We start from the raw sequence: 22,558 nt of genomic DNA, 5'->3' as shown, positions 1-22,558 counted from the left end.
GGGGCTGCCATGAGGCTTCGCCACTGATGGCAATTTCGGGCCGGGCCTTCCCGGCATCGAGGCCTGTGGCAGGCCTCTGTTGGCAGCATTTTCCAGCACTCCCGGCCACAACTCCCAGAGTCGGGGAGGCTGTAAAATTCGCCCCAATATGTTGCAGATTTTTTTGAAAGTAAAAATGTTATTTTCAAGTTTGTCGTTTTATATTTAAACTTCTCTCTTAACCGCATGTGTAAGTTCCAATCTCTATTTTGCTTTCTGCATAATAATTTAGATAAAATTTATATTTCCTGTTTTTTACCTCCTGCTTTGTCAACTCTAAAAATACTTCAATCTGATTGGTGGATCAGTATCCATGTTAGGAACATTGAAATATAGGAAATAGAAGCAGGAATAGGCCATTCGGCCCCTCGAGCCTGCTCCACCATTCAACTAGATCAGGGCTGATCTTCTGCCTCAGGGCCATTTGCCCGCACTATCCCCATATTTCTTGATATCTATATGCCTTCCCTATTCCAGGACACCACAGATCCCTTGTAGAAGATACCAAACTCAAACTGACATTGGAAAAGTGAAAGTCTGAACTCCAGACTTTGCGGGCAGCTTTTCCCGAGATGAACAGTCAGCACCATTCCTTTGTCGCTGGCCACAAAATCCAGGCCATTATTCCCATCTTTTCCAAAACTGGGCAGTTGCTTCTATATTATTATGGTTTTTCCACTAATGTAACTAAAGGATGAAAGCTGCATTCAATAACTGCGCACCACCATTTCATAGCTAAAAAGAAACTTTTCCAAGAACTAGCAAATGGAAGGGACAATGACGCTGCAACATTTCATTTAATCATGAAATATGAGTATTTGATATGTATACGAGATTGTGAAATCTGGCTGATGTGTGGAAAAACCTGTCTGTTGAGTGCAGGTAGTATCAAGAGCAGTCAAATCTAGAATCCAAAGTACCACCCTTCTTTGTTGGGAGTTCTACACTCTGCCACTACAGCTGCTGGGACAGCAACTTGTTACTTGCTTTCTGGAAAGGGTGAATAGTTTGCATCCACACTATTTCTGAGAGATAGAAATGGTACAATGAAACTGTGGAACAATTACAAATGCAAAACAAAAGGCCTCCCAAAAAGGGGAAATACAGGGCTTAATCTTATCTTCCGAATCCCCTCTGTTATAAACACGTTAGAGGAAGTGGGGTTAGGAAGTTCAGATTACTGCAGTACCACAAATCACTCCAACAGAATCTATTAAAAAAATTTATGCCAGGCTGCACCTTTGATCTACCAGTGGGTAGACAAAGCAAATTGATAAAGAGATGATAAATAAAATGGAAGTAAAAGATAATGACTTTCTGGCCCCAAGTATGCTTTGTGCCACAATTCATCAACTTTGTTTAAAAAATTAAATGATCGGTTGTAGGGATTTTCATGACATTGTAAACATTTCTTCCTTTGGTTCCCCAAAACGTTCTCAGAAAAATTACACATCATTAATGAGAAAAATACACAAGGTCTTTGCTAGCAACAAACCTGTATGAGCTCCTAACACATAGGCCATTGTCACATGTGAATTCTGTCACACTGCAGGATTTCCTAGTGCAATTCTGATGTTCATCTAATGCATCAGAACAGTCAGAATCTCCATCACAAACCCATGTCCTAGGGATGCACCTTCTCTGGGGAGGATGGCTGTTTACACATGTAAAGTCTGTAGCACTGCAGGTACGGTTTGCTGAAACAAAACACGTTGAAGTAAATGAGATGTTCAGTTAGCTGTTATTTAATCAGCAAATTTAACAATGTACTGCAAGAGTTTCAGATACCCAACATTGACCTGAAGAAATTGGCCTGAGTCTGTGTTAAGGTACATATATCACCTTCTTTGTCCCTAATAGATCCCACCCTGCCTCTTACTACCCACTTACTATTTAAATGCTGGGAGAAGATTTTTGGGTTATCGTTTATGTTAACTGCCATTCCATTCTCATATTCTCTCTTTGTCAGCCTTATTTTTCTCTTCACTTCCCCTCTCAACTTACTGTATTTGACCTGGTACTCGCTTGAAGTATTCTCCTGACATGCATAATAGAGCCTAATTTTTTTTCATCATATTCTCTATCTCTTTCGTCATCCTTTTTTTTTGATTCTTAATGGGATGTGAGCATTGCCAGCAAGGCCAGCATTTGTTGTCTAGCCCTAATTGCCCTTGAGAAGGTGGTGGTGAGCCGCCTTCTTGAACTACTGCAGTCCATCTGGTGTAGGTACACCCACATTGCTGTTAGGAAGGGAGTTCCAGGTTTTTGACCCAGCAACTGTGAAGGATATATTTCCAAGTCAGGATGGCATGCGACTTGGAGGGGAACTTGAAGGTGCTGGCATTCCCATGCATCTATTGTCCTTGTCCTTCTCGGTGGTAGAGGTTGTAAGTTTGGAAGATGCTGTTGAAGGAGGTGTGGCGAGTTGCTGCAGTGCATTTTGTATATGGTACACACTGCTGCCACTGTGCATCGGTGGTGAAGGGAGTGAGTGTTGCAGATGGTGGATGGGGTGCCGACCATGTGGCTGCTTTGTCCTGGATGGTGGTGAGCTACTTGAATATTCTTGGAGCTGCACCCATCCAGGAAATAGGACAGTATTCCATCGCCTTGTAGACGATGGACAGGCTTTGGGGAGTCAGGTGGTGGGTTACTCACCACAGAATTCCCAACCTCTGACCTGTTTTTATAGCCACAGCATTTATATGGCTGGTCCAGTTCAGTTTCTGGTCAATGGTAACCCCCAAGATGTTGATGGTGGGGATTTCAGCAATGGCAATACCATTGAATATCAAGGGGAGATGGTTAGATTCTCTCTTGTTGGAGATGGTAATTGCCTGGCACTTGCCACTTATCAGCCTACCAAGCCTGAGCATTGTCCAGGTCTTGCTGCATATCGACACAGATGACTTCAATAGCTAAGGAGTCATGAATGGTATTGAATACTGTGCAATCATCAGGAAATATCCCCACTTCTGAGATTATGATGAAAGGAAAGACATTGATGAAGCAGCTGAAGATGCTTGGGCCTTGGACACTACCCTGAGAAATTCCTGTAGCAATGACCTGCAGCTGAGAGGATTGGCCTCCAATAACCACATCCATCTTCCCTAATTCTAGGTATGACTCCAACCAATGGACAGTATCGCCCCTGCTTCCCATTGACTTCAATTTTGCTAGGGCTCCTTTAGAACATTAGAACATTAGAACATTACAGCGCAGTACAGGCCCTTCGGCCATCGATGTTGCGCCGACCTGTGAAACCATCTGACCTACACTATTCCATTTTCATCCATATGTCTATCCTTGGTGCCACAATCAGTCAAATGCTGCCTTGATGTCAAGGGCAGTCACTCTCACCTCACCTCTTGAATTTGTCTCTTTTGTCCATGTTTGGGCCAAGGCTGTACTGAGGTCAGGAGTTAAAAGACTCTGGCAGAACCCAAACTGAGCAACGGTGAGCAGGTTATTGCTATGTAAGTGCCGCTTGATAGTACTGTCGACAACACCTTCTATCACTTTGCTGATGATTGAGAATAGACTGATGGGGCAGTAATCGGCCGATTGGATTTGTCCTGCTCTTTGTGGACAGGGCATACCTGGGCAATTTTCCATATTGTCAGGGAGATGCCAGTCTTGTAGCTGTATTCAAGGAGCCCTGGCTTTGGTTCCCCTGCCTTTCCCTCTTGTTGGAATCTACCTAGCCTCGACCTGAAACATATTTTCCTTAATGATCACCCATGTTATGTAACAGTTTTTCCTGTCAAACTTTGGTTCCATTTTACCCTGGCTAGATCCCCTCTCATCCCATTGAAGTTAGCCCTCTTGCAATTTAGAAATTCTACTTTAGATTATTCCTTGCTCTTCTCCATTACTAATCTGAAACTTATGATACAATGATCACTCTTCCCCATGTGTTCCCACACAGACACTTGGTCCACTTGGCCCACCTCATTCCCCAGCACCCGATCCTGCAATGCCTCCTTCCGAGTTGGACCGAGAACATACTGGCCAAGGAAGTTCTCCTGAGCACATTTCAGAAATTCCTCCAGCCTTTACTCTACACAATCTCCACTGATATTTAGGTAATTAAATTCCCGCAATATGATCACTTTATAGTTCTTGCATATCTGTGATGTCCCTGCAGATTTGCTGCTATCTCTTTCACTCTTTGGAGGTCCATAGAATACCCCTGGTAACGTGATCATACCCTTTTTGCTTCTCAACTCTAATCAAATGGAGCAGGACAACAGAGAAGAAGCAGAGGAGGATGCTGAAATTTAATGTGTCAAAAGCTGCAGAGAAGGTGAGGCAGGTAAGGCAAGAAAATGCACTACAACCAAATAATTTGTGACTTTGATTAGGGCAATTTCAGTGCTGCGGCAGAGTGGAAACCTAATTTGAGAGTTTCAAGAAAGGTAGCATGGATTTGGGATACGATAAAATATTCACGGATTTTAGAAAGGAAAGAGAGGTTGGAGTTGGGCTGGTAGTTTTCAGGGATAGAGGGGTTGAGAGAGGGTTTTTGAGGTCGGAGTGATGGTGGGTATTTTGAAAGGGTCAGTAATTCCTAAGAGGCAATCTATGTCAGTTAGCATGGGGCCAGAAAGGTCAGTTCGTTGGTCAGCATTTTAGTGGGAATGGGGTCAACAGGGTCTCATGGATAAGATGAGCTCTGAGAAGCCTTGTGGGGAGATCGGAGAGAAACTAGAGAAGGATGTGGGATCAGGGCTAGGGCAGGGGGAGGCTGGGGCAAGGTTTAGCTTGTTGGGCAAGGTGGTGCACAGCAGAGCCAACTGAATGGATATGTCTCAATCTTAGTGACAAAGTAGTCTATGAGCTCTTTGGAATTGTTGCTGGAGATAGGTACCTTGAACATGGTTTACAGGAAGATTGCCTGCAGTATTAAGATATAAATGTGGGGAGCAACATGCTTTAGATCACATGTCCAAGATCAACCTGCAACATGAAATATAGGACACAACTATTCTCTCTCTCAACTATTCTGGATGCATGTAATTTGTGAGAAATTGAATCAGTTGGTTAATATATGTACTGAGGAGTTTAATATTTCATCAAAAAATGATATATTGCTCATCTACAAAGAACCAACAGAAACAGAGTTTGTTAATGAGGTATATAGTAATAGAGTGCAATTATTCTGTTGGTGATACCTACTACAACTATGTCTTTGATCTTCATCACTCATGTCTCCGCAGTCATTGTCACCATCACAGATCCAGGTTGAGGGGATACATCTGCCATCATCGCACTTGAACTGTTGACCTGAACAAGTGCGTTCTGTGGGAACTAGAAAGATAACAGTAGACAACACAGTAAAATGTAAATGTATACAGTCTTTGGAGTCACAATGAATTAGACATTAAAATTTGATTGAACATTTTCTAAGTCAGTTTGTTAAATGAAACACGGTGAGAAAAGTTGTTGAATGCCTTCCTTATTCACATGTGTTCCAGTCATAGCCACACACACATGTTCCTACTGTTCTTTGTGGATATTTCTTGTGGAAGTTAATAAAAGAAAATAAATACAAGGTACAAAGTCAGGTAATGTCAGTTATTCAATTAGTATTCAATAATGCAGCATACTTACTACAAGTAGTTGGTTCATCAGACCCATCAGCACAGTCCATTCCACTATCACAGTACCAGTGTGCTGGGATACAACGTCCAGACGAGCAGCGGAATTCATTCTCTGCACAAGTTCCAGTGGCTAAATGTGTGTCAAAAAGTTAAAATTTACATCAGCAAACTAAAACCTGCAACTGGGGAGAGAACTTTATTTAATGCGTTCCTTATTTTATTGGTCAAGAGATTGTAAGGAATGGGGGTTTGCATAGAGATGGGCATATTGGTAATTGATGATGAGAAATAAGAAAACAGATTATTACATCTTGTGAAACCCATTTAACTGGCATTTAGAAGTGGCATGGTCTCAGCTTTGTAAAAATATTTGTTAGGGAACAGGAATACTATTTTTCAGGTTGCTATCCTTTCACTGAGAGCAGTTTTTTTATTCGTTCGTGGGATATGGGTGTTGCTGGCTAGGCCAGCATATTTTGCCCCTCCCTAATTACCATTGAGAAGTTATTTGTAATACTAGAAGAATAAAAGGTGGCAAAGCCAAGAGTGCATATCCACAAAATCATAATATTTTCCCAAACAGCTGGAAGCCATTATGCCTATTTGTACCTGTGTTTGCTCTCTGAAAAAGTTTTTGCTTAGTTCCATTTCACTGCCCTTTCCCATACCCATTTAATTTTTCCCCCAAATATTTCCCAATTGCCTTCTAAAAACTATCATAGATTGTACTTCTGCCATAGTATCTGGTAGGACATTCCATGTCCTAAAATCATCTGGGTAAAAGTATTTTTCCAAACTTTCCCTTTGCTCTTGCAGTGAGCTGAACTTTGCCCTCTTTGTGATGCACTATGCTGTAAAAATAGCTTTTCCTGTTTAATTTATCAAAATCCTTCATGATTTTAAACACCTCACTAAAATCTCAATCTTATTAGAAACATGCACTGTTGTGTAAGAAAAGATTTGCCGATGTAGTGCCTTTTGTTTTGCATGGTATGGAGGGCAAAAACCAAAAACCATGGGCTGCATTTCGTGTTTGTGTCGAGGCTTCTGGCAGCAGACTTGGAAGTGAGTGCTATCGCCGCTTAGCACGTGTGTGGACAGTCCACTGCAATCACGCAGTGGGCGGCCAATTATTTAACAGGAGTGGGATTTGAGGCGCTGAATGTGGTGTCAGATGCCTTCCAACCATGGCGCCATATTTAAATTCCTGCCAGTTCTGCTTTCATTGCAGTCTTTGAGTCATTCGTTGTTTGCCGCTGAGACTGGTGCTGCAGTGACTCCTGGACCCCCACCCTTCTGTCAAGGAAAGCGCAGTATGGCTTAGGCAAGACATTGGGTGGCCCCACGGTTTAGCGATGCCTCCCTTGAGATTCCCCTCCAGGTTGCAAGGGAAAGGGTGGAGCTCCTCAGTCAGTGATGGCAAGAGGTCCTCCCGCCTGACCAAGCAAGTCTGGATGGAGATCGCAGAGGAGGTAAGCAGCCGTGGAGATCACCCCCTCACCCCCGATCATGGGTCTAGTGCAGGAAGAGAGTCAACAACCGAGTTCAGTCTGCCAAGGTGAGTAGCTCCATACCATTCTCCTTTTTGGGAATTGCATGTGACTATGTGACAGGATGTGTGACATGGTAAGGGAGGCACCACAAAGGTGGTGGCAAAGGGAGTTAGTCATCAACCACATCCTGCCAAATGTATGGCAGCATCTCAGCCACAGGCCACCTTCTTTCACAGAATACCCCCATTGCCTCCCTGAGAGCTGACATGGGGAGGAGCAACATAGGAAAGCCCCAGAGGGAACAAGGGGCTGCCACTAGCACACCTGTCCTGTCATTCTTCCTGTTAAGTATGACTAATTCTCTCTGTCCACTTGAATGACAAGCAGGCCCATAATAACAGGGAGATCTTGCAAACTGCCGGAGGTATTGCTGACATACGGTCTCTTTCAGTAGCTGAGAATGAAGCACGTGAATTGGCAGGGACCCAGGGCAGATGCTCAATCGCGGATCGTGAAACTGGAGTCTCCACATAAGAGAGTGAGGATTGTCTTCTGTCGCCATCCAGTACACTTCTGGAGCCTCATAATACATGGATATCATAGCAAGTTCTGCAATGCCTAACAAATGCATATTTTTGTTCTCCCATGCAAGTCAGTGACCACAGGAGACTCAATCCAAAGGAGGACAGCAGTCAACATCTGAGGACAAGCAGTCAGAGGATGCATCATCCCATGAATCTCCTGCACCTTCCACCAGTGCACTGAGTTTGCACTCGGCTTTATACTCAGATTCACAAGCTGGTGAGAGCACCACAGTACACCTGAGCCGCTGGCTGAGGCTGAGGCAGCCGAAGACTATGATAGTCAGAGGACTGTGGGTGTCCAGGCCCATGCTGAGCACCAGGCTGATAACGGGCTTCTGGTATCAACAGCACAGGGCATGCTGGAGTTGCAGAGCGAGGTAAGGCAACATCTGGCAGAGGTGCCAGAGGCCATGCGCAGGCATGAGTCAATGGAGGAGTCCATCCAAACCATGAGTGCTGCTATGTCTCAGACATGTGAGTGCATGGCTTCCTCCATCGAGAAGTTGGCGACCCTCATGGAGAGCCAAATCCCACAAATATGCGCAGACCTGCATATCATCGCCTTGGCTGTGAGCTCAATGCAGCAGTGGCAAGGTGAGAGAAGAACCAGGCCCTTGCAGTCTTCTCCAGGTCCTTGTCCTTTTCTGGTGAGCAGGAAGGTTCAAGTGAGCCTTGTAAGCGATGAGAGGCTGAGCTCCACATCTGGGGGCTCCCCTCAGGGCACTCTGAATGTGGACAGCCGCTCCTCAGCCCCTTGGCCAGTGAGCCCAGCTCCAGTAGCAGCAATGTCTGAGGAGAGTCCTGCGCCAGTGGAGGAAACTCTCAGGCAGCAGGGGTCCTCCAGGCCTCAGGCAGCCAGAGGATGGCTGCCGAAGTCATCCTGGACAAAAGGGCAACGTGATCAGCCAGTCTCCAGCCCAGCTGCTAACTCAGGGGTTACACCACGTAGAAGAACTTGGAAACGTGTTGAAAGAAACCCATCTAGGGACACTTGGGGTTTCACAGGTGCTTGCAATTTTCCATTTGTATTCTGCTATAAAGTTTAGTCACTTTAACATTCATTGTGGAAAATGCTAATTCCATCATGTCTTAATTGGGAGTTGCTGACTTCACCCTTCTCCCATAGTGGGCTGCCAGTTTAGGTTCAGCCCTCCTTTGGTAAGCGCCTCTGATGTACCAGAGCACATGTGTTATTTGAGTGCTAGGCACAGAGCCCTAACAGAAAGGAGGTGACAGACTGAATGCTTTAAGGTAAGTTTTTATTGCTTTCACTCTGAAAGGCAAGCATAGTGGCCAGAAGTGGGTAAGTATAAGACTGTCTCTTGCCTCTGGCCTTCCCTCCATCAGTGGTGCTGCATCACACCACAGGGGTCCACAAAGACAGGGTGTATGAGACCCATGCCAAGTGATCAGTAAGCCTCCAGAGCACTGTTCTTGCAGAGACAAAGTTGCCCTGGCATCCTTGCCTTTGTTACTCCTCTAGGTTTACACACTGATGGTCCTCAGTGGCCACCCTTATTGATTGCCAACCCTTTCCCAGAGTGTGAACTACATCCCAGAGTGTTGAAAGAGGTGGCTGTAGAGATAATGGATACATTGGTGATCATCTTCCAAAATTCTATAGATTGGAAGGTAGCAAATGTAACCCCACTATTTAAGAAAGAAGGGAGTAAGAAAACAGAGAACTACAGAGCTGTTAGCCTGACATCAGTACTAGGCAAAATGCCAGAATCTATTATAAAGCTATAATGGGACATTTAGAAAATAATGGTAGGATTGGGCAGAGTCAACATGGATTTATGAAAGGGAAATCATGTGTGACAAACCTGTTGGAGTTTGAGTATGTAACTGACAGAATAGATAAGGGGGAACCAGTGGATATGGTGCATTTGGATTTTCAGAAGGTTTTCAATAAGGTCCCACTAACAGGATGTTAGTAAGCAAAATTAGAGCACATGGAATTGGGTTAATATACTGTCAAGGATTGAGAATTGGTTAACAGACAGAAAACAAGAGAGAAGGAATAACGGGTCATTCTCAGGTTGGCAGGATATGACTAATGGGGTACAGCAAGGATCAGTGCTTGGGCCCCAGTTGTTCACAATCCATATCAATGACTTGGATGTGAGGACCAAATGTAATATTTCCAAGTTTGCTGTTGACACAAAACTAGTGTGTTTTGAGGACGATGCAAAGAGGCTTCGGGGTGGGTGGGGGGGGGGGGTGTAAGACAGGCTAAATGAGTGGACAAGAACATGGCAGATGGAATATAATGTGGAAAAATATGAAGTTATCAACTTTGGTAGGAAAACAGAAATGCAGAGTATTTCTTAAATGGTGAAAGATTGGGAAGTGTAGATGTACAAAGGGACCTGGTGTTCTTGAACATAAGTTACTGAAAGCTAACATGCAGGTGGAGCAAGCAATTAAGAAGGCAAATGGTATGATGGCCTTTACTGCAAGAGGATTTGAGAACATGTGTAAAGAAGTCTTGCTGCAATTGTATAGAGCCTTGGTGAGACCACACCTGGGATATTGTGTACAGTTTTGGTCTCCTTACCTAACGAAGAATATACTTGCCATAGAGGGAGTACAACGAAGGGTCACCAGACTGATCCCTGGGAATGGCAGGATTGTCCTTAGAGGAGAGATTGAGGAGACTGGGCTTGTATTCTCCAGAGTTTAGAAGAATGAGCTTATTGAAGCATACAAAATTCTTACAGGGCTTGACAGGGTAAATGCAGGAAGGATGTTTTCCCTGGCTGGGGAGTTTTATAACTAGGGGGCACAGTCTCAGAATAAGAGGTAGGCCATTTAGTACTGAGATGAGGAAGAATTTTTTCACTTAGAAGGTGGTGACTCTGTGGAATTCTCTACCCCAGAGGGCTATGGAGGTTCAGTCATTGAGTATGTTCAAGACAGAGAGAGATAGATTTCTAGATAAATATGTCAAAGAATATGGGGATAGTGCAGGAAATTGGCTTTGAGGTAGAAGATCAGCATAATCTAGTTGAGTAGCGGAGCATGCTCGAGGGGCCGAATGGCCTACTCCTGCTCCTACGTTCCTATGTTCTTTCACCCAGCTGTATGACCATCCAACCCTCACCCAGCTGTATATCCACCTGTCCAATCACTCGAGACCAAGCCCACCCATGCAGAACGCATAGCACTGGCGACCAACGATGGCCTTCCATCTCCCTTCTTCCCATATCCAATACTGTTCATGGCTGCCTTCCTCTCGTGGCACTGAGGACTTGCTTTGGTGCTGCCAGTTTTCAACAGCTAGGAATTTGAAGGCATATGAGAGCCACCCACCGTCAACTTAATTCCAAGCCCCCCATTGAATCACAATCAATTGCATGCAAATGTATTAAAACTAACTGTTCAGCAATTCGAATGACAATCCCGTTGCTTCAGAGTGGTGCTTTCCTGCCTCTGACTAAATCCACGACATTGGATTTCTGGGTGAATACATCCATCGCTATTCTCCGGCTCCCCCACGCCTCCATTCCCCCTCTAAACGGGCTCACTAAAGTCTGGCCCATATATGTAAAGATCACATTCCCTGTGCCATTACCCTATGGTTTATAATGCCTTGTATATTGTAGTAAATGAACTATACTTCATACAAATATCTTGCAAACCTTTGAAAGCTGGCAAAGATTAGATTGAAAAACATTTACATATTGTTTATACTGTACAAACATTTGAGCTTTTAAGCAATGTACACTTTTATTGTATTAAAGACTGCATTACATCCTGCAATGTACTCTTTAGCCTGTTGCAAGCTGTGCATTGAAGATGAAATTAAATTGATAGTGTTAAAGTACTAATTAGACACAAGACCCAGCATTTAAGTCTCATATGAGAATAGTAGCTTTTTGCACCGAAATGATACAAAAACTTGCATTTAATCATTACTAATTTCTATTAGCATAGTACTAATTAAATGTAAGATTCATTTTATGATATTAATTTTTTTACATGATTAATACAGTTTTTACACAAGTTAACCAAAACATTAATGCATCAAAAGTTCAAACTGCAGGGTATGAACCAACAATCTGAGCGGAAAGTACACTGTGTATAGTTACAGTATCTGAAGGTGATACAAAGTACGTACCACAATGGGTGGAGCTCTCATCACTCAGATCACCACAATCATTATCTCCATCACAGAGGTAAGTGCGAGGAATACAGATATTGGTTGTTTGACATTTTGCATAGCCAGGCTGGCAGGTCCGATCAGCTACAGACAAATTTTGGGAAAACGCAATTTAGTAAAATATATTTAAAAACATTGTACGCAGAATAACACATGGGCTGGAGTGTGGTATAATATGGTTCACATGATTTTATGAACTTTGAGCAGTGTTAATGCCATATGACAAATATGTGCCATAACTGAATATTTTTGTCTTTGGTTTAACCTATAGATTTAACAGAAATAGCAACTAAGCTTTCAAAATAGAAACTGATTTCTCAAAGCTTCAATATGGCAGCTGAAGATAAAATTTGCACGATTCACCAAAGGGAGATCCTGTTTGACGAATTTATTAAGTGTTTTTTGCGGATGTAACTAGTAGGGAAAATAAAGGAGAACCAGTAGATGTAGTAGACCTGGATTTTCAAAAGGCATTCGATAAGGTGCCACACAAAAAAATTAATAGGCAAGATAAGGGCTCGTAGTGCTGGGAGTAATATATTAGTGTGGATAGAGGATTAGTTAACAGACAGGAAGCAGAGAGTGGGTATAAATGGGACATTTTCAAGTTGGCGGGCAATGAATAGTGGGGTGCCGCAAGGATCAGTGCTGGGGCCTCAGCTATTTACACTTTACATTTATGACAGAGAGTAATGTATCTAAGGTTGCTGATGATACAAAGCTCGGTGGAAAGGTAAGCTGTGAGGAGGATGTAGAGAGGCTGCAAAGAGATACAGACAGGTTAAGTGAGTGGGCAACAAGATGGCAAATGGAGTATAATGTAGGGAAGTGTGAAGTTGTTTACTTTGGTCGTAAAAATAGAAAAGCAGAATTTTTTTTAAAGGTGTAAAACTGGTAAGTGTTGATGTTCAGAGAGACTTGGGGGTACTCGTACAAGGAACACACAAAGTTCGCATACAGGTGCAGCAGGCTATTGGGAAGGTAAATGGCACATTGGCCTTTATTGCAAGGGGATTGGAGTACAGGAACAAGGACATCTTACTAAAATTTTACAGGGCTTTGGTGAGAAGGCAAATGGAATACTGTGTGCAGTTTTGGTCTCCATATTTAAGAAAGGATATACTTGCACTGGAGGCAGTGTAGCAAAGATTTACTAAATTAGTCCCTGGGTTGAGAGGGTTGTCCAATGATGAGAGGCTGAGTAAATTGGGCCTATATTCTCTGGAGTTTAGAAGAATGAGAGGTGATCTAATTGAGACATAAAAGATTCTGAAAGAGCTTGATAGGGTAGGAGCTGAGAAATTGTTCCCACTGGTCAGGGAATCTAAAACACGGGGACACAGTCTCAGGATAAGGAGCCAATCAGACAGAGATGAGGAGAAATTACTGCACTCAAAGGGTTGTGAATCTTTTGAATTCTCTATCCCAGAAGATTGTGGATGCTCCATTATTGAATACAGTTACGGCTGGGATAGATAGATTTTTGGTCTCGCAGGGAATCAAGGGATGTGGGGAGCAGGCAGGAAAGTGGAATTGAAGCCCAAGTTCAGCCATGATGGTATTGAATGGCGGGGCAGGCTCGAAGGGCGATATGGTCTACTTCTGCTCCTATTTCTTGTGTTCTTGTGACTCCATTCCTGGCATGGATTGTACAATTATGTGTAATGTAAACCTCTTTTTATATAAACACTGTTGTATTCAGTGATGTATGGATTAACCTAATAAATTTTCCATTATATCGAGTCAAAAATGAATGTAAATGGTTGGTATTAAAGTACTAAGCAGATAGAAAATTAATTGTTATTACTGGAAAATTAAGAGTCTTTTACTGAGAACAGAGTGTCATAAAATTGACTTGGAAGTGTTGGCTTGGCTATAGGATCAAGGCTGCTTGGTTTTTCTCAGAATATCAATGAAATTGAAGCTTTTTTTAAATCAGAAAGGCAGGACTACTATTATTACTATTGTATGACAGAGGAAAAGCTTATAATGGCATGTCTAGTTTGGTTATCCATTTGATGGCTGCCTGAGATATCGAGTGGAGAAACAAGGTGCCTCCTGCATGGTTCGAGACTCATGAGCATGACTGGTCATCCCTCATCTTCCGCTTATGGGGTTGGCCTTTGGCTGAAGGTGGGGCTTTTCTGTGTGTGTCCCCCGCCGGAGCAATCCTCCAGTCTTTTGAATTCAACGGCCAAATTTTATGTTGGGCGGGAGCGCCCACCCACCAGCCAAAAAATAAGAGGTGAGCCGCCTCTGCTGGGCCTGGGAGCCATACTATGATTTTACATGGCCCTTAGTTGGGCTCGGCAGAACATACGCCCCTCTGAGGCATGAAGTCCTGCCTCCAGGAGCTGCCAGCCAATCAGCGGGCTGGCAGCTCTTGGTCCCAACAGCGCCACCAGGAGTGGTGGCCAGGGAGAGGAGCAAGAGGGACACCGGCCCCAGAAAAAAGGTAAGTGTGTGGGGTCTGCCGGTGACAATGGAGGCAAGGGGTTTGGTTGGGAGGTGGGGAGTGGGGGATATGTAGTTCAGTGGGGGAGGTTGGGCCATGGGGGGTGGGGAAAGCCTTCTGTGGGGCATAGGGTGCCCAATCAGGAGGGCCCATCCCCAGCCTGCAAGGTTTAACTGAGCGGCCTCCTGAGTGTCCGGAGCTTCCTGCCAGCTGCTGGTAATCTACCAGTGGCAGCAGTTCTTCTCTTCTTTCTTCTTTTGGGCCTCCTTATCTCGAGAGACAATGGATACGCGCCTGGAGGTGGTCAGTGGTTTGTGAAGCAGCGCCTGGAGTGGCTATAAAGGCCAATTCTAGAGTGACAGGCTCTTCCACAGGTGCTGCAGAGAAATTTGTTTGTCGGGGCTGTTGCACAGTTGGCTCTCCCCTTGCGCCTCTGTCTTTTTTCCTGCCAACTACTAAGTCTCTTCGACTCGCCACAATTTAGCCCTGTCTTTATGGCTGCCCGCCAGCTCTGGCGAATGCTGGCAACTGACTCCCACGACTTGTGATCAATGTCACACGATTTCATGTCGCGTTTGCAGACGTCTTTATAGCGGAGACATGGACGGCCGGTGGGTCTGATACCAGTGGCGAGCTCGCTGTACAATGTGTCTTTGGGGATCCTGCCATCTTCCATGCGGCTCACATGGCCAAGCCATCTCAAGCGCCGCTGACTCAGTAGTGTGTATAAGCTGGGGGTGTTGGCCGCTTCAAGGACTTCTGTGTTGGAGATATAGTCCTGCCACCTGATGCCAAGTATTCTCCGAAGGCAGCGAAGATGGAATGAATTGAGACGTCGCTCTTGGCTGGCATACGTTGTCCAGGCCTCGCTGCCGTAGAGCAAGGTACTGAGGACACAGGCCTGATACACTCGGACTTTTGTGTTCCGTGTCAGTGCGCCATTTTCCCACACTCTCTTGGCCAGTCTGGACATAGCAGTGGAAGCCTTACCCATGCGCTTGTTGATTTCTGCATCTAGAGACAGGTTACTGGTGATAGTTGAGCCTAGGTAGGTGAACTCTTGAACCACTTCCAGAGCGTGGTCGCCAATATTGATGGATGGAGCATTTCTGACGTCCTGCCCCATGATGTTCGTTTTCTTGAGGCTGATGGTTAGGCCAAATTCATTGCAGGCAGCCGCAAACCTGTCGATGAGACTCTGCAGGCACTCTTCAGTGTGAGATGTTAAAGCAGCATCGTCAGCAAAGAGGAGTTCTCTGATGAGGACTTTCCGTACTTTGGACTTCGCTCTTAGACGGGCAAGGTTGAACAACCTGCCCCCTGATCTTGTGTGGAGAAAAATTCCTTCTTCAGAGGATTTGAACGCATGTGAAAGCAGCAGGGAGAAGAAAATCCCAAAAAGTGTGGGTGCAAGAACACAGCCCTGTTTCACACCACTCAGGATAGGAAAGGGTTCTGATGAGGAGCCACCATGTTGAATTGTGCCTTTCATATTGTCATGGAATGAGGTGATGATACTTAGTAGCTTTGGTGGACATCCGATCTTTTCTAGTAGTCTGAAGAGACCACGTCTGCTGACGAGGTCAAAGGCTTTGGTGAGATCAATGAAAGCAATGTAGAGGGGCATCTGTTGTTCACGGCATTTCTCCTGTATCTGACGAAGGGAGAACAGCATGTCAATGGTCGATCTCTCTGCACGAAAGCCACACTGTGCCTCAGGGTAGACGCGCTCGGCCAGCTTCTGGAGCCTGTTCAGAGCGACTCGAGCAAAGACTTTCCCCACTATGCTGAGCAGGGAGATTCCACGGTAGTTGTTGCAGTCACCGCGGTCACCTTTGTTTTTATAGAGGGTGATGATGTTGGCATCGCGCATGTCCTGGGGTACTGCTCCCTCGTCCCAGCACAGGCATAGCAGTTCATGTAGTGCTGAGAGTATAGCAGGCTTGGCACTCTTGATTATTTCAGGGGTAATGCTGTCCTTCCCAGGGGCTTTTCCGCTGGCTAGAGAATCAATGGCATCACTGAGTTCCGATTTGGTTGGCTGTATGTCCAGCTCATCCATGACTGGTAGAGGCTGGGCTGCATTGAGGGCAGTCTCAGTGACAGCATTCTCCCTGGAGTACAGTTCTAGGTAGTGCTCAACCCAGCGGTCCATCTGTTTGCGTTGGTCAGTGATTATGTCCCCTGATTTAGATTTGAGGGGGGCGATCTTCTTGATGGTTGGCCCAAGAGCTCTCTTCATGCCATCATACATTCCTCTGATGTTTCCGGTGTCTGAGGCCAGCTGAATATGACTGCATAGGTGTTGCCAGTAGTCGTTTGCGCAACGCCTAGCTGTTCTTTGTGCAGTACTTCTGGCTGCTTTAAGTGCTGCGGATGTTAAATCGCTGGGGGCTTTCTTGTAGTTCAACAGTGCAATGCGCTTAGCGGCTATGACAGGTTCCAGCTCTTCATTATGAGATTGAAACCAGTCTGCATTTCTCTTTGCACTTTTGCCGTAGGTGGTCAAAGCTGACTCATAGATGGCGTCTCTGATGTGGGCCCACTTGGTCTCAGCATCCCCTGTGGGAGTGTTTTGAAGGGCTGTTACAAGTGAATTTAGAAATTTTTGTAACAGCTGTGGGTGAGAAATTCTGCTCGTGTTGATGCGCGGGTGGCCCTTCTGCTTGGAATGATGCAACTTCTTTGGTCTGAGTCTAACCTTGCTGCACACCAGGGAGTGGTCGGTGTCGCAGTCCGCACTGTGGAAGCTGCGTGTGATTTGAACACTGTTTAAGGCGGCTCGCCTTGTGACAATGAGGTCTAGCTGGTGCCAATGACGCGATCTTGGGTGCCTCCATGAAACCTGGTGACAGGGTTTAGTGTGAAAGAACGAGTTGGTGATGCAGAGGTTATGATAGGTACACAACTCAAGCAGTCTCTGCCCGTTCTCATTCATCCTTCCAACACCATAGCGCCCAAGGCAGGAGGGCCATGAGTCATGGTCGGCCCCAACCCTGGCATTAAAGTCCCCCAGCAGGAACAGGTGTTCGGTGTTGGGGATGCTGCTAATGATGTTATGGAGTTGTTCATAGAACTGGTCTTTAGCTTCATGTGGGGAGCAGAGTGTTGGAGCATAGATGCTGAGTAGGTGTACTGGACCAGAGGTGGTGAGCAGTCGGATGGACAGTATGCGTTCCGAGCCATTTGAGGGAGGCTCTATCATGCTGAGCAAGGAGTTTCTGATGGCGAAGCCCACTCCATGCTGTCTTGGTTCTTCAGGATCCCTGCCCTGCCAGAAGAAGGTGTAGTCTTGCTCTGCTAGAGAGCCACTCGCGGGGAGGCGAGTCTCCTGAAGTGCTGCAACGTCCACATTGAATCTACTGAGGCAGTAGAAAGGCCTTAAGTGGCAGTTAATTGGCCACTTAAGGGCCTTAATTGGCTTGGGGTGGGCAGGCCATTTCTTTCCTTCTCCATCCTTTATAAAATTGCACCGGGGGCAGGTAGGTGACGGGAATGGCCCCCCGCCTCCCACTCAATTTTACGACCCTCCCACCACCTCCACCACCCCCCACCCCCCCCACCCCCCGCCCTAGCCTACTGCTGCAGAAAGGCATAAAGTTCCAGCCAGAGTTTCAGGAGCCGGGATCCCCATCCCTTTAAAGACTGGGATCCCACCTCCAAGACCTACTGGGAGCAGTAGCCACTGCTAGTACTGCAGAGGCCTCAGGCCCAGGCCCAGAACTGGAATCCCGGACCAAGGGTAGGTGAAGTGGGGTCACTGGAGCCAGTCCGGAAGGTGAGGTGAGAGGGTGGGGTGTGTTTGAGCAGTCCAGGATGTGGGAGGTCCGGGGAGAAAGATTGTTCGTGGTGGGGGTCCTCTGTTGGCCACAGATGGCCCACAGTCCCCGGTAGAGGGACGCCACCCCGCCTCAAAGCCCACAGAGGGGGCGCCTTGTGTTGCAACAGTGGGAAGAGGCCCTTAATAGGGCACTTAAAGGCCTCAGTTGGTCTCTGGATGGGAAGGCCATTGTCAGCCTATCCTGTCCCAGAAAGATCACTTGGCAACGGGGTCTACACCCCACCACCACCTGAGGCTGTGTTCCCGCTGCCTCACGGGGCTGCACAAAATCTAGCCCGTGATGAAGGTGGCCGCATTGTCCATGCTGTGTGTGTATTCGGTTGAGCACTGTCCACTGTCTTCAAGGGAGGTCAAAGCCAGGGACCGCTGCTGTTGTATCAGTGTTAATTTTCTATGTTGCATGCATCCCACGATTCTGTCCATCCGGATAGTGGATTGATACCAGGGCAGGATTTTCTTTGTGGGCTTTGGGATCTTGACATCAGGGTCAAATGAGGTTTGGAAACCTGCACAATGGGGGAAACAGTCATTGGCCAATTAGTGGCCAGAGGGCGGGCTCGGTGTCCAATTAAGGACAGCAAGCAGGCTCTTGAGGCTGAAGGGCCCATAGGAGGCCCTCCAACACTGAAGAAGTAGCAGGCTGCCTTTTCAGATCAGTAAGAGAGAAGGAGCCTCAAGATGAAGGAGCCTTCTCTCCAACTTTTTAAAATGTTAAGGATAAAATCCCCTCAGCAACTAGGCACCATTGTGGAAGGGGAACTCCACCAAAAGGCAGCCTGTGGCTGCAGCTGAAGCTAGGCAGGCCGGGCGGGAACACCGTCCCCCGGTCTACCACTGGGAAGCCACCCCTAGGCAGCTGGCCTATTCCCCAATGCTTCTGCAGGTATGAAAATTCCAGTCGGCCTCTGACAATAGGCATTCAGTGGCTTTTAAAGGGCCTTAATTGGCTACACTCCACTTGTGGGGAGGTAGCCCTGCTATTTCCCCTCCCACCCCCTCCCAATTCCACCTCTGGGAAAATAGCCTGGGGGCCGGATGGTGCCAGCAAACTGGCACACAGGCCAATGGCATGAAGTTCTGCCTCCATCCTTGCCCCCATCATGGCCTAAAAGTTCAGCCCAGATGTATGAATAATAGCTGCTGTTTCCCAAAATGGTTGGTGCAATTTTAAGCGCTTTCTTGGTGGGCTTTCGAAGTCTTCATGAATGACAAGGTTGGTGTTGCTCATGACTTTTTCCATCTCACAGAGAATGATGGTGTTGTGGCAAATGGCAGGCAGGACAATGTGGATATTGAAAAGAAGTGAATGTGTTTAACATTGTGGGTTGAGCTGTGGAGAATTGCACAAATACAGTCAATTGTACTTTTACTTCCAATAACTTTGGGCCTGTAATTTCAACAGAGGGATGTAGTGGAGGATAGAAGGCAGTTGCAGAGTTGGATGAGCTGAAGTTCACAAAAGGCAAAGAATGGGATGCTGGATAGGAGAGCATGGGATTAGTGCAGTTGGTAGGCAGCAAGGTAGGCAGCAAGGCATGGATGAGAGTTTCAGTTGAACATGCAGATAATGGAGTGGTAGAGCTGAGTGTTATCAATGCACATATGGACATTGAACCAATGCCAAGGAACAGAATGTAGATGAGGAGGAAGAGGGGCTAAGGATAGATCCCTGAGGATCTTTTGGTACTCTAGAGATAACAGCACAGGGGTGGGAAGAAAACCATTACTGTAAATGCTCAAGATAAGTAAGAGATGCCACAAAACAATGGTAGTCCCACCAAGATGGACATTGGAGGAGAACTATAGGAAGAGGATAGTGTGGTTGACCATGTCAAGAGCTGCAGAGAGGTCGAGGAGGCATAACTCACCATGGTCATAATCATATAGAATATCAATTGTGTCTGTTTAGGGCAATTATGGTGTTGTAGTGAGTAGAAACCTTACTGCAAACATTTAAACAGGAAGTTACGAGAAAGGTGAGTGTGGATTTGGGAGATAACACATTCAAAGATTTTGGAGAGGAAAGAGAGATCGAAATTAGGGTGGCAAGGCCAGAACGGTTAAGAGTGAATTTTTTGAAGAAGGGTAATGATGGCAGTTTTGAAAAGAGAGGAGACATTGGTTGAGGAGAGGGATCCATTTACACTGCCAGCTAGCATGGGGCAGGAGATGAAGTTGGGTTGGAAGGAGTTTAGATGGAATGGGATAAAGACAGCAGAAGGTAGGTCTCATGTATGAGGGGGCACGGAGAGAGATGGGATAGAAGCTAGAGAGAGATGCAGGTTCAAGGCGAGGGGATGAGGAGCAAGGTATACAGTTGAAGAAACTTGGAGAGTGGATCTTTTACACTTCAGTATGCCAAATGAGTGAAGCCTTACTGGCCTCCTCAAGGGTAGAGGTTGATTCCATGGGCAGAGTCCCTGTATGTGGATAATAAGGCTGGAGAACTATGGCTATCATCAGCCACAGCAGAATTGTATTTCACCACAATCTGTAACCTCCTATCCCGGCATAATTCCTCACTCTACCAATACCATCAAGCTAGGGGTCAACCCTAGTTCTATGAGGAGTGTAGAATAGCATACCTTGGGAGGCCACAGCATAGGACTACATGCATGCTAAAAAGCAGTGGTGGCATACTAAAGTCACAGCTAAGCAATCTCACAACCAATGGATCAAGTCAAAGCTCTGCAGTTCTGCCACATCCAATTTTGAATGGTGGTGGACAATTACACAACTCACAGAAGGAGGAGACTCCATGAACATCCCAATCCTGAATGATAATGGAGCACAGAAAGTAAATGCAAATGACAACGCCAAAAGATTTGCAACTGCCTTCAACCAGATGTGCAGAAATGATCTATATCGGTCTCCTCCTGAAGCTCCAACCATCAGAGATGCCAGTCTTCAGTCAATTCGATTCTCTTCACATGTTATCTAGAAACAGCTGAGCAGCACACCAGATATAGTAAAGGCTGTGGGCCCCAACAACATCCCAGTTGTACTACTGAAAACTTGTGCTCCATCCTCGAGTTGACCTGTTCCAGTACAGCTACAACACTGGCATCTGTCTGACACAGTGGTAAATTTCCCATGTGTGCCCTGTCCACAAAAAGCAGGACAAATCCAAGCCAGTCAATTGCCACCAACTGATGTTTTGGTTGAGACCCTTTGAGTTCAGAAGATGAGTCAATATCGGAATTATTTATGTATCTATTGTACATTTTAAGTACTTTTTAAGTACCAGTGCTTTAAGTATCGTGGAAAGATTTTCCAGTGATTTCAGTGGATGTCAGTCTACACTCAATTATCAGAAAAGTGATGGAAGGTCTCTTTGACAGTGCTATCAAGTGGCACTTACTCACCAATAATCTGCTCAATGATGCTCAGCTTGGGTTCCACCACAACTACTCAGCTCCAGACCTCATTATAGCCTTGGCTCAAATGTGGACAAAAGAGCTGAACTCAAGAGGTTGAGAGTGACTGCCCTTGGCATCAAGGCAGCATTTGACCAAATGCAGCATCAAGGAACTCTCATTAAAAATTGAAGTCAGTGGGATCAGGGGAAAGCTCTTCAGTGGCTGGAGTCACACCAAGCATGAAGGAAGACAGTTGTAGTTGTTGGAGGCCAATCATCTCAGCCCTAGAACATCATTGCAGGGGTTCTTCAGGGCAGTGTCCGAGGCCCAACCATCTTCAGCTGCTTCATCAATGACCTTCCCTCCATCATAAGATCACGTTCACTGAAGATCGCATAGTGTTCAGTTCCATTTGCATCTCCTCAGATAATGAAGCAGTCCATATCCACATGCAGCAAGACCTAGACAACATTCCTGATTGGGCTAATAAGTAGCAAGTAGCATCTGCACCACACAAGTGCCAGGCAATGACCATCCCCAACGAGAGAGGATCTAACTACCTCCTCTTGACATTCAACTGCAATACCATTGCCAAATCCCCCACCAGAAACATTCTGGGGTTACCATTGACCAGAAACTTAACTGGACCAGCCACATAAATACTGTGTCTACAAGAGCAGTTCAGAGGCTTCTGCAGCAAGTGACTCTCCTCCTGATTCCCCAAAGCCTGTCCACCAACTACAAGGGCACAAGTCAGGAGTGTGATGGAATAACTCTGCACTTGCATTGATGAGTGCAGCTCCAACAACACTGAAGAGGCTTGTCACATCCAGCACAAAGCAGCCCGTTTGACTGGCACCCCATCTATGACATTAAATATTCACTCCCTGCACCACCAGTGCAATGCAGCTGGTCGCCAATTCGACAGCATGGCGACAGCACCTCACAGACTTGAAACCTCTGCCGCCTAGTAGGAAAATGGCAGCAAGCACATGGGATATCACCACCTCCAACCTACC

General features: G+C 45.9%; 1 protein-coding gene across 1 annotated transcript in view; it reads right to left on the bottom strand.

Annotated features, from left to right (window-relative positions):
• Nucleotides 1-22,558, bottom strand: part of lrp2a (low density lipoprotein receptor-related protein 2a) — a 418,190-nt gene that overhangs the window by 132,089 nt on the left and 263,543 nt on the right. The window contains exons 45-48 of the mRNA XM_068035173.1: nucleotides 11,843-11,968; nucleotides 5,653-5,772; nucleotides 5,218-5,349; nucleotides 1,535-1,736 (exon numbers count right to left, since the gene is read on the bottom strand). Coding sequence (XP_067891274.1) covers nucleotides 1,535-1,736; nucleotides 5,218-5,349; nucleotides 5,653-5,772; nucleotides 11,843-11,968 — 580 coding nt within the window. The remainder of the gene's footprint in view (nucleotides 1-1,534; nucleotides 1,737-5,217; nucleotides 5,350-5,652; nucleotides 5,773-11,842; nucleotides 11,969-22,558) is intronic.

Source organism: Heterodontus francisci, chromosome 7 (genome assembly GCF_036365525.1).
Source record: "Heterodontus francisci isolate sHetFra1 chromosome 7, sHetFra1.hap1, whole genome shotgun sequence".
NCBI lineage: Eukaryota > Metazoa > Chordata > Chondrichthyes > Heterodontiformes > Heterodontidae > Heterodontus > Heterodontus francisci.
This window is presented reverse-complemented; position numbering and strand designations above follow the sequence as displayed.